Below are 12,835 nucleotides of genomic sequence, written 5' to 3'. Positions count from 1 at the left end.
ACAATAGAGACCTGCAGACAGATTGTTTAATCTTTTATGCTATTGTATATGTTTAAAACTGTAAATCACATAGGCAATAGGAGATATTAATAAATGTAAAGTAAAGATGCAGACCGTCTGGAAACCTAGAGCTTGTCTGTCTTTGGAGTAGAGATCCACAATTATTGCACTGAATGAGTCGTCATGTCAGTTTGCCTCTGGAACACCTGTATCTATATTGGTAAAAATCCTTATCACTTAGAGCAGTGGTTCCCAACTTTTTTTGTTTTGTGGCACACTTGGCACAGGGTTCACTTTTGTTGTGGCACACCACCCACTTCCCCATCACTTTTTCTTCTCTTCCCTCTCCCCCTACCCCTTGGCATCATCACAGTCTCCCTTCCTTCTTCCCCCAGCATCATAATCTTGCCTGTTCCCTGACATCTTCATCTTCTCCCTTCCTCGTATTATCATCATCTTTCCTCTCCCTCACTCCCTGGCATTAACATCACCTTCTCTCTCCATCTCCTTATCCCTGGCATTAACATCGCCACCTTCCCTTTCCTTCTATCCCTCTTCTTCCACCACTCTCCTGTACCCCCTGGCATCATCACTTTCTCTGTTCACCTCTGACATCATCCTCATCACCACCTTCCCTTTCCTTCTGCACCTCTCCCCCTCCCACTAGAATCATCATCTTTTCTCTCCCTCCTCACCTCTGGTATCATCACCACCTCTTCCCTACCCCCTCACATCACCTTTCCTCTCCCTCTTCTCCTCATCCCCTGGCATTATCTCCATCCTGCTCTCTTACTGTTGCAGTCCCGGGCCGTGCCCCGGGTCCTCCACCTACCTCGGGGGTGGCCCGGGCCGTTTCGGGGCTTCTCCAGGGCAGTCGCGGCAACCTTCCGGGCCTGCAGGCCTTCCAGCACGTCTCTCCCTCCTCGGGAGAGACGCCGACGTCCAGACGCGGCTGGCCCCGCCCCCTGATGTGCACGCGGGGAGGAGTTCCAATTAAAGGGGCCAGCGCGGGAAAATCCTCAGCTGCACTGAGGATGACGTCAGACGCCTCAGGGTACAAGTACCCTGCATCGAACTCTCATCTGTGCCTTGCAACAAGGTTCCTGGACTTGTCCTGTGTTGCTGTGTTCCTGGTTGTCTTCGTCCCGCTTCTGCCTGCTTCCCTGGTTTCGGATTCTTCTGGCTCTGACTCCTGGACTGGCTTCGGATTCTTCTGGCTCTGATTCCTGGACTGGTTTCGGATTCTTCTGGCTCTGACTCCTGGACTGACTTCGGATCGCTCTTTGGCTCCGACTCTGGACCGGCTGTGGATCGCTCTTTGGCTCCGACTCTGGACCGGCTGTGGATCACCCTTGGACTCTGACTCCTGGATTTCCTACGACCTGCTGGAGGCGCCAGCCGTCCGGAACCACGACCTGCAGGAGGCGCCTGCATCTGGACCACCCACAACATCAGGAAGTCGCCTAAGTCCCAGCGGCCGAGTCCCTACGGGCCCCTCCTGGGGGGACTTCGGCTTCCAGGGTGAATCTTCTAAAGTCCCAGCGGCTGGACTCCTAAGGGCTCCTCCCGGGGGAGTGCCGGTCTCCAGGGTGAAGAATCCTCTTCTTCTTCTTCGGTCCTACACCGTCCATCCATCCATCCAGAGGAGGGAGAGTCCTTGGTCGCAGAGGACTTCTCCATAGACCAGAGCGTCAGCCAGCACAGAGTTTCCGAACCGCCTCCTGGTTGGGACATTCGCTGTGGTCCTCCACGGCACTCCATCTTCTGTTCCAACCAGCCCAAGGGTCCACGAACACAACACTTACCCCTTGGCATCGGCATAATCATCACTTTTTCTCACCACTTTCCCACCCCTTCACATCATCATCACCTTCCCTCTTCCTTCACCCCTCTCCACCCCTGTAAGGGACTCCAACCTCGGGGGAAAGCCCTTTCGGACTGCAAGTATGCGCGAACCCCTGTGCCACATTGTGTCCATCACAACCCAGAGGCTGGCCATGGTCCATGCCGCTGGTGGGAGAGCGCATCCAGGCATGAGCTAGACTGAAGCTGAAGAGACAGAGTCCAAGCAAGACATGGAACCAGGTGAAGACTGAGAACAAGGACCAAGGCTCCAGAGAGAAGGCTCGGGAACTCCAAACTCAAAACCAGAGCTCGGGAACTCAGACTATGGAACAGGACTAGAAACTCGGGAGCAGGACACTGGCTTGAAGGCTGAAGACACTGGAGCGCTGAGACTGAAGACAGCAGAATGCTGGAACAAGGCGAAGACTAAGCCACTGGACCAGGCTGAAGACCAAGATGCTGAAAGGAGTCTAAGACCAAAGGAAACAGGCGACCTTGCGAAGGCAACTCTGGAGAGACAGAAGAGCCCTTTTATAGGGCAGCTGGGGATGACATCATCTGAGGCACCACGGGCTTTCCTGCCTTCGGCCCTTTAACTGAAGAAGAGAAGTGCATGCGCGTGTGTAGCAGGACACTGGTAGGTGTGGCAGCATCATGGAACGGCAGTGTTTGCAGGCCACAAAGGAAATAGAGGTGGCATCTGCCAGTTTTAGGTGAGTGAAGCTGCTCGTGGGACCCTCCCGCTCACGGTAATTTTAACAACCCCTCATCAATCTGCCTATACCCCTCCCCCTCCATCCCCTGGCATCGTTCTCTCTCTCTCTCTCTCCATTCCCCATGACAATCGCCTTCTGTTCCCTTTCCCTTTGACCCTGGCAACACTTGCTCTCTCCCTCACGTCCTAGCATCATCTTCCCGCTCCTCCACCTCCTGGTATCATCACTTTCCCTTTCTCTCTACTTCTTTTTTTTCCCCCATCACCTTTCCTCAGCTTCGCTGGCTGGCATCATTATCACCTTCTTCACCACTCCCTTGAATCATAATCATCTGTCCCTTTCCCCACTCCACCCTCAGTCCCTGAACAGCAGAAGTTTGGGAGCAGGCTTACCTAGCACTGCTGCTTCCTCATTTGCCAGCCTCCCTCTGCAATCTGAACTGCATGGGCCAGCAGGTCTCGGGAGCCAGCAGAGGGGGAAGCAGGAGCAGCTGCCGATAAGCGCTGTTCTCTGATGCCCCCTGCTGGCAGGAGGACAGTCTGCAGGCCGGGAGGGAAACTGAATGAGACTCCAGCCATGGCACACCTGTACTCCAGGCACAGCACACTGGTTGGGAAACATTGATTTAGAGGACTAATTCATCAATTAATTTAAAGGTCCATCAGTGCTCTAGTTGGCTATTTAAGAAAAGCAGACCCTGGGGTAAAGTGGGAGGGATTAAGCTCAGATTGCAGAAACGTGAAAAAACATCCTGGATTTGTTCTTTCCCCTTCTTTAAGAGAGAACTACCCATTTGCCCTCTTTTTACAAAGTTACTTGTTACAGGAGGGCCATTGTAAGATTAAAGCTTTTCCTCCTGGTCGTCCTCCATTTCCTGCTTCCTGGCTAGCAGTGGCAGGTCTCCTGGGAACCTGAAATGTTTGGAATGCATTTTCTTGCCTTGCAGCAGATGAAATGTTTACCTTGGCTGTAAGTCATTGCTAGCTCTGGGCACTTCTTTAAAAAGAGACCCTGTGAGGGAATGTGTTCAGTCAAAGTAACCCTTTCTCTTCTCTCTGTGTGAAAATGTTCCAGTGGCTTAAGCTCTGGTGCTGTCATACACTCGCTGCAAGGCCCTAGCTAAAACAGACTTGGCCCAGTTGTCCTATAACAGCAGCGGGTTAGAGTGGACCTAGATTGTAAAGAAAAAAAAAAATCCAGGAAATCACCTGGAGTGGGAGTAACTTTGTGGTGAAGGAAAAGAATCCTGGAATCTGAGATGCCCCACTAATTTAACAAAAAGCGTTGAGTTCGTAGATGCTATACGTAAACACCTTTCACTTATCTTCATGTAACAAAAAACACAGCAAATGAACAATCCAATGTAATTTCACTGAAAATTGTTGGAGAAGAGGAGTCATCACGAGCAAGTCTATAAGCCTAGTGCAGTACCCAGCCTGTAAGCCATGCTAGTTTGGTTCTGAAAACAGAGTGTCTTGTCTTTCAAAAACTGGAGTCGGATAAGCCCTCTAATAATGATCACTGGCAGAGAAGATTACACTCTTACCAGAGGTCCCAAAACGTTTTAAGCAAAGGAGCACATGTGACATTTAAAATCATCGAGGGGTGGGGGGGTGTCTCTTTAAGAGCCTTGCCTTTTAGTGATTTGAAATGCTGGGGAAGGGGAGCAGGGTTCCCACAGAGGTAAGGCAGATAGTGTCAGTAAGAATTAACTTTACAAAGTTGGCAACCCTGCCACCTACCCCCAGCCTCTGATTCTCCTTCTTGGGGGGGGGGGGGGAGGTAGGATGTGGGTGAGGAACCAAGGTAGTGTGTGGACCTCTCCACTTCCCTCCCCTTTCTCACCCTTTCCTCCAACCTCTCTCTCTCTCTCTCTCTTTTTCCTCCCCTTTCTAGTCCCTCCTCCATCCCCTCTCCACTCTCTCACTTCCCTTTCTTCCCTGTCCCCTCCTTTCTTATCCAGGCATCTTACGTTTCTGCTAGTATGGGTTGGGACGTCCACCTGTGGGCCAAAAATAGTAGCCCTTGTTCTGGGATGGTCTGGTGGGCTGGCAAAACCTACCGCAGTGGGTTGTAGTTTGGGGACCCCTGTTCTAAACCCAAAGACATCGCCCAAGTTCCTTTTGCGCCTCTCGCTAAAGTTCAAGAAACAGTTGTGTCAACAATCAAAATATGCAGATTTTTCCATAACGAACGTACCCTGTAATCAAATTCATCAGCTTATCTTTTAGGAAGAGGAGTGGTCTGGTGGTTAGAGCAATGAGCTGAGAAGCAGGATTCAAATCCCAGTCTTCTCACGGTCACACCTTGTGACCTTGGGCAAGTCACTCTCTGCCATTGGCTCAGGTACCCACTTAAGGCTTGGGTGGGTAAACGTCTTTTGTGCTGGGGCCACATTACAAGTTATTGGCTGCAAGAAGTGTGGGGGGAAATCCCCCTTGGAGTTCCTCAGCACGACAAGCAAACCCCCCAGCACTTGAAGATGTTTCAGTATCCAGCAGGCTTAAGCACCATCATTTTTAGCAACTGAGGAAGCCCCTTTCACTCATAGATCCCAGCCTCTATCCAAAATCAGCTGAACCTTTTAACCGAAGAGGCACAAGGCATTTTCCCAGCCAGCAGACTACCTCCCCTCAGTCACAAGTGTAGAACACAGACCCTCACCAAATCAGCATCGAGTATAAATAGAAAGGGGCAGACAGAAAACGGAACTGGCAACCACTAAAAGCCAGTGCAATAATGCAAAAACCGAAATATCACCATGCCTCGTAAGACAAAATATAAATCAATCATAAGTGAGTAAACCATACTAATAAAAAATATTTAAAAAACCAGGTGATGAATAGAACATGTTATAAATAAGGATAATAAAACATGAAACATATGCCAAATTTAATTAAATATTTCAAAACAGGCACATCAAATAACACCTGAAAAATAAAACTAAAAAGGATTTAAAAAATTCAAGCTCTCCATAGCTGGGAACTTTTGATTTCCAGTCACCCTGAGATTGTCATGGATTAGTGGGAGAGGGATGCACAAACCTTCTCCTCTCGGCAGCCCTGACACAAACGCTGCTCCTCTTCAGTACGTGGCCAGTGCTCCTTCTCCTTCCTGTCTGTGTGGCTCTGGCAATGTTTTCTTTCTTCCGGGGCCGCGCAGGCAGGAAAGAGGAGGGAGCACCCTGGCAATGGGTGGGACCCCTGCCAGCATGTTCCTCCAGGTCTTGTTGGTGGGGGATGGGAAACCTGCCAGCATTATGCACTGGGCACGCAGTGCGGGTCCTTTTCTTGGTGGTGGGGGTTAGGAACTTCACCAGTGTGTCATCAAATAGTGTCAATGCTATGACCTGCCTGCATATGTATCTGACATCAGCCGTGGTCAGACGTCTCACATCACATCATGAAGGGAGATGCTTGGCCAGGCAATTAGGAGCATCGGCGGGGCCTGATGGAATGTAAATTTAAAGGAGATAGGCGGGCCTGAAGTATGGTGATGGGCTGGATTTAGCCTGTGGGCCATAGTTTGCCCAACCCTGACTTAGGGGGTAATTTTCACACTTAGAACTGGATTTTACATGTGTAAATGCAGTTTACCTTTGTTAAATAGGCTTTTGAAAATCGCTGCAATAGTATATTAACGTTTACGCACATAACTCTGAAAACTACCTCCTTAGATTGTAAGCTGTTTGGGGCAGGGACTTATTAAACCTGAATTACTAAATGATGCTGTAAGCTTGAGCATTATCTGGAATGGTGGTCCCAAAAATTATTATAATAAGTTTTAGGAAAGTCTACAAAATGACTCTCATGTAAGCAAGCAGGATGGATGACATGCAGGCTTTTCCATTGCTAATGTGCCCCATAATTGGATAAACCAATTTTATACATTCTAGTGTTAATTGTTTTTCTTGACATAATCACTGGAGGGAGGACATTAAGTAAAACTAATGTAGTAGTTTGTAACTTTACAAAGTGAGACTAATATAATTAGGAAATTAGTTAGAAAAAATGTAAAAGAAACAGATGCAAAGGTTAAAAATTGAGGCGTGGATGTTTAAAAATACCATCTTCGAGGCCCAGATAAAATGTATTCTATGTATTGAAAAAGGTCAAAGGCTATATCAGCATGGTTTAATTGTGAGGCAATAAAAAGCCAAAAATTAATCTTCCAAAAATTTAAAGCAAACCCAAATAAGAAAAATTGGCATATTTGGTATTGGCATATTAGATGCAAAACAGGAATATGACAGGCCAAGAGAGAATCTGAGAAGAAGCTTGCTATAGAGGCAAACACTAATAATCTTTTTCAAGTATGTCTGAAGCAAAAAGCCTGTGAGGTCTTCACTTGGGCCTCTTGAAGACTAAGGGGCAAAAATGGTGCTCAGGGTGGACAATAAACTACTTAAAAACGAGGCATTCAGGTTTTCTGCTGAGAAGGATGTTGGAAACACACCCATACTGGAAACATTCTTGGGTGATTCGGAGTACCTAAAGCAAATTTCTGTAAGGATGGAGGATGTAACAGATCAAAGTGACAAACTAAAGAGTAACATCACCTGGACCGGACGATGTTCACCCCACAATTCTGAAAACTCAAACAGGAAATCGCAAACCTGCTATAAGTGATCTGATTGGAAGTGTAGGCCCAATGTTTTAAAAAAAGAGTTCCAGGGGTGATCCGGGAAACTGAAGACTGGTGAGCCTGGGCCAGGCAAAATGGTAGAAGCTGTTTTTAAAATGAAAATCCCTGGCCAAAATCACAGATCTGGCTTTAATGGGGAAGATAGTTTTTTTTTTTTTAACAAAGAACAGTCTTGCTTTATAAATCTAATTTTTCAAAGACGTAAACAAACGTGGATAAAGGTGAGCCAGTTGATACAGTATATTTTAGATTTTGAGATTGCATTAGACAGTTACTCAGGACATGAAGAAATCATGGGATAGGAAGCAGTGTCCTGTTGTGGTCTGACAACTGGTTAAGACAGGAAACAGAGGGTAGGACTAGATGGCTAGTTTCCCTAATGGCAAAATGTCATTAGTGGAGTGCCACAGGGGTCTGTAGTGGGACTTGTGCTGTTTAACATATTCATAAATGATCTGGAAAAAGGAATGAGTGATGTGATCAAATTTGCAGAAACAAAATTATTTCAAGTTATTAAAACAGCAGCAAATTGTGAGGAACTGCAGAAGGACCTTGCAAAACTAGAATACTGGGCATCCAAATGATGTGTATCACTTTGCACTTTTCCTTATTAAAGTTTCATCTAAGGGAAAAAAAATGCCAATTTACAGGTACACAGTGTTAGGTTCTGTAGTAGGAGTCACCATCCAGAGAAAAGGACCTTGAATTTCTTGTGCACAATACATTGAAATCTTCAGCTCTGTATATGGTGGTGGAGAGCAAAAAAGCAAGTAGAATGATCCGAATAGGAATGGAAATTGTCATATTGCCCTCTGTATTAAGCCTTAATGCAACTGCACCTTGAGTATTGTGTGCCGTTCTGCTCACACCATCTCAAAGAAGATACAGTGGAACTAGAAAAGGTGCAAAAAAGAGCAACAAAAATGATAAAGGGAATGGAATGGCACCCTTATGAAGAGAGAGGATACACAATTAGGACTCTTCAGCTTGGAAAAGACATGACAGAAGTACATAAAATCTGAGTAGGGTGGAACAGGTAAACCAAAGATAGTAATTTATCCTTTCAAATAATACTAAAACAAGGTGACACTCCATGAAACTAACAACCAGCAGATGTAAAACGGATCACAGAAAATACTTGTTCAAGCTGTGAAATTAGTTGTCGGAGAACGTGGTCTAGCAACTAGCACGGCGGGGTTTAGAAGAGGTTTGACAAGTTCCTGGAGGAAAAATCCATAACACGTCGTTTGTCAGGCAGGCTAGGGAAAGCCACCATTATTCCTTGGAGGGGATTAACAGGAAACTGATCCGCTTTTTGGGATCTGCCGGGTATTTGTGACAGAAACTGACCAGTGTCTGGAGGGGAGAATGCTGGGCTCAGTGGACTTTGGTCTGACCCAGTAGGGCACTTCTTATGTTGAAGTAAGCTCTAGTTAGATCTTGCTGCAATTACATAATATGAAGTTAATTTTTTTGTTATCTCCTGCATGGCCTCGCAGCGTGTATAAAGCATCCATAGGCAATTGAACCCCTGTTTATATCATAGATATTTCTGTAGATTATTATCCAGAAAGACTGAACAATATATTTATGCTAATTTAGGCGTTAAGTCCAGCTGTAAAGGGTTTTATAATGGGTTCTCTTTAATTTGTGTGAAAAGACAGGAAAGTGGTGCTGAGTCTCAAACTCCATTATTGGTTCAAACCCTTAGTACTTCCCGACTAGTTATGTAGGAGTGTCCAAAGTTAGATTCTGAGCTCAATATTTTCTAAACGTTTGAAATCTGTCTTTTTGTACAGTGTTTTATTTTAGTCTCCCAGTCTATCAGCTTCCTGCTTATTTTAATGAACAACACAACTGATTATTTGATCGTATTGGAATGGGCATAATACCCAGCAATTATTTCTGGTTTTCTGCCCTCAAATTGAATCACAGTCCTCTTAAAGAAGAGCTGGCCATATTTTATTAATATTTCTGGGCTTCTGGTCTCTAAACAAACATTAAGACTGTCCTGATGGAAAATGTAGGTAATTTCCTATAACCTGTTAATGGGTCAGCCCCGATCTTCCATTTATCCCATAAATCAAAGGCAAATTTAGTCAGTTGATCGAAATAAAGCCGTGTTCTTTGGTAGTAGGATCAAGTCACCCAGGATCACTCTGCTTTCAGGGTGCTCTAGGTGAGTGAATTCATAGATGCTTTCAAATTAGTTGGTAAACTAACTTTTGTTTTATTTACTCCTGCTTTCTGTCTTACTCCCTTCTCTCCTGTACATCCGTATTTTTTCATTTCTTCTCCTCTGTCATCTTGTTGCTCTCCCTGCCTATCTCGCACCCCTTCTTTCATTTCTTTTGGTGCTATCCCACCCATCCCCGCCCAGATTGACGAGCTCTATGAGTCGTACTGCATCCAAAGGAGACTCCGGGATGGCGCCAATAACATGGTCAAAGCCTACACTGCATCCCCCGGCAGCAAGGAGGCCCGCGAGAGCCTTGCTGAAGCAGGCAAGGGCTACAAGGAGTACACAGAGGTAAGGCCCAGGGCTAGGGATGCTGTCACCTCAGGCGTACGTGGAGCCGGGGCTGGGGATGTGTAGACACAGGAGAACCACAGCGTTAAGGACGGAGGGACACCAGAAGTACGCAGAGGCAAGATCTGGGCTGGAAATACAGTGCACCACGTTGAGGCATAAGCTGGGGATTTTACTGATACCCAAGTACTTGCCAGGGAGAGGAACACCAGGTGTGCATGGAGATAAGAACAGGGACCGAGACACACACATGCCAAGAGTACAGTGAGGTGAGGCATCTGGGGCTGTGCACAGAGGCAGCAGAAAGTAAAGTAAGGCGAGTCATGGATACTTAGACAAACCAAGGTTACACAGGGGAGATACTGTGAGATACCAGGAGTTCATAGAGGTAAGGATAGGGCACGAGAGACTCCCACATGCACTCTTCTTCACCTGCACATCTCCATTTGGGTTGTTGGTTACTAGCATCATCCTAAGGTTTGGTGTAAGACTGAAAATAACTCCTAGCTGTAAGTTCTGGAAAGACTCTTGGCTTGTGCATTTTCCCAAAACATCCCAGATCAGTGTCAGACTTCCCTACTGGGCCGCGTGGTCCTAAGGGGAACCTCAAAATGGGTTACTGACCAATCGCTGCGTCCGCTGCCAGCCCTCACGTCAGGAATATTAATCATTGCGATCAGAGTAGGAAGAGGTTTTTTTTTTAGGGTAGCAGCGTTAAAACCATGCTTTATCCACAGAAATGGGCTTTTTTTTTTTAATTGTCTGCCCGACATGCGGGTAAATGTACTTGCATGTGTCCTGTTCGTGCATAAGTTTACCCAAACTGAGCGAAGCACTATGGGGCACGGAGTTGGGGATGGGTTTGGATGTTTCTGGAATTTTAAAAAGTTTGTGCATATTGATGGAATATTTGGGCGGACAGATTTGCAGGTGTAACTGCAGTAGGTATTTGGTGGTATAATTTTCAAAGTGGACTTAACCTTATGTGCGTATTTGCTGTCTAACTTATGCACTGTTACAAAATGACCGCCCCCCTTTCCCTAATGGCTGGATATGTTTTCCTGTTTCTTAGCCCCGATAGTTTAATGATCTCCTGTTAATACCAGGCCCATTTACCATGCATTGACCTCTAACATCAAATAAGGCTTGCCATACTGAGTTGGATTGAAGGTCCGCCTAGCCCAGAATGCAGTCTTGGACAGTTGTCCATTTCTTGTCAAGCCCTAATTGTGGCCAAATCCTTAAAATGATGGACTTGAAATCCACTGGGAATCTCTCCACACAGATCCAGATCCTTCCAGATTCTAGTAGTCCTGACCTAGAGGTGCTTTTGAACCTGGGATAACATCTTCGGCCTTTACATTAAATAACCTGTGATTGATCTACCTCTAGGACTGTCATCTAGCTCTACGTTCAGCAGGACAAGCAGAGCCAGACCTGGTTGTGCCCCATCACATGCATGGAGCGGTTGTCCTGCTTATCTTAAGTGACTCGGAGCTTCATCTCCCTGCATACAGTGGGGGGAAGTTAGGACTGGTTGTTTGCCCCCACTGGAATTGGAGCTGTATGATCTTTGACCTGTATAGCCCAGTTGTGTTTTGCCAGCTCTGCAGTAAGGCTGTGCACTGCCATGTGGGAGCCCAGGGTTCAAATCTTGGGTCAGATCTTCCCGTCTCTGGGGCAGTGGGAGCGAGGGAGGTTTGTGCCCCTGGCTGAAGACATTCACTGCAATGGCTGAGCTGGGAAAGGAATATAAAACTAGAGGGAGGAGAAGCGCTTGCTAACTGTGAAATGAAGTCTCATGGCATCTTAGCTCAGTAGAAACTGGTTCTGATTAAAATGGAAATGCAAAGAAGCAGGACAAAAATTGCCCCCTCCCAAAAAAAAAAAATAGAATCTAGTGTTAGTGTGATGTGGGTTTTTGAGCCACCCACATGACTCAAAAACCCACATGGAGTGGTGGAACAAGTCGTCATCCGTGGAGGTGATGCTGATGTGAAATGTGTTTGATTTCTTCTCCTCCTCAGAATATGTGCACTTTGGAGAGTGAGCTGGAGAGCCAACTGGGAGAGTTCCATGTTCGAATGAAAGGTAGGAACCGACGGAGCGGCTGCGGCTTTGTCCAGGAGTCTGCAGCGGGGGGGGGGGGGGCATACACTTTCTCACACTCTCTCACTGCTTGCATGCACTTTTATGTGCACGTGTGCAGCCATTCACGTGCACACATACACAGCCCACTGTGCTCCCTCGTACGGTGCTCTCTGCTGGAACTGTGGCTGTAAAAGTAAAGGACATGGGAGAGCCAGGGCTTTCTGTGATTCAAAGCGGAGGAGTATTTGCTTTGCTTATAGCTAGAAAGCGCTACCATGGTGAACCTCACTGAGCCAACCCTGACAGATGCTCAGAAGCCGAGTCCTCCCTGTGACGATGGGTGATGGTCCTGTGGCGGGGCTGGGACGCCCGTTTTGCTGACCCCCCAGGGGTCGGATGCTTGCTGCCACACTAGTTATTGCTTAGGCTGTGTCTGACTTAACACCACCATGGTGAAATTTATTTTTTAATACAGCGAAGTCCTATTCTTCTTCTTATAGTGCACACACAGCCTTATGGTTTATAAATGTTCTGTTTTGGTCATTAAAATGTATTATGCTCTAGAATGACCCCCCACACTGGTTGAACTGAAATCTGGCTCTGGTTGGAAGCGTTTACAGCCCCTGGGGAAGGGTGGGGGGGGGATTGTGGTCATTGTTGAGGGCAAATCTTGGTAACTGGATTGAGAATCTCTGAGGGGAGGGTTCCAGAAGGAGCTCAGATGCACGGCTCCCGCCCTCAGGTCCGTTGCTGCTTCTAGGAACCAGTGGAAGGGTTGGATCTATTTAAAGAGAGGGGAAATCCCTGGGTAGGTGTGAATGAAGACTCATGGTGTCAGGATCTCATCCCTGGTTCTGACTGAGCTGCAAAGAAAAGGAAAAAGAAGGAACTACTGGGCCAAAAAGATCAAATCTGGCTTGTGTTGTACGAAGGGGGAAATGAGTTACGAAAGTGCCATGCTGTGAGGGGGGGAAACCACATTTTATTTATTTTAAAATTCTTTTAGACC

General features: G+C 46.7%; 1 protein-coding gene across 1 annotated transcript in view; it reads left to right on the top strand.

The window, feature by feature from the left end:
• LOC115082207 (rho family-interacting cell polarization regulator 1-like) overlaps positions 1 to 12,835 on the top strand; it is a gene marked incomplete at its 3' end in the record, with an annotated part of 140,839 nt that overhangs the window by 77,626 nt on the left and 50,378 nt on the right. The window contains exons 7-8 of the mRNA XM_029586458.1: positions 9,586 to 9,735; positions 11,763 to 11,826. Coding sequence (XP_029442318.1) covers positions 9,586 to 9,735; positions 11,763 to 11,826 — 214 coding nt within the window. The remainder of the gene's footprint in view (positions 1 to 9,585; positions 9,736 to 11,762; positions 11,827 to 12,835) is intronic.

Source organism: Rhinatrema bivittatum, unplaced genomic scaffold, assembly GCF_901001135.1.
Source record: "Rhinatrema bivittatum unplaced genomic scaffold, aRhiBiv1.1, whole genome shotgun sequence".
Lineage (NCBI taxonomy): Eukaryota > Metazoa > Chordata > Amphibia > Gymnophiona > Rhinatrematidae > Rhinatrema > Rhinatrema bivittatum.
This window is presented reverse-complemented; position numbering and strand designations above follow the sequence as displayed.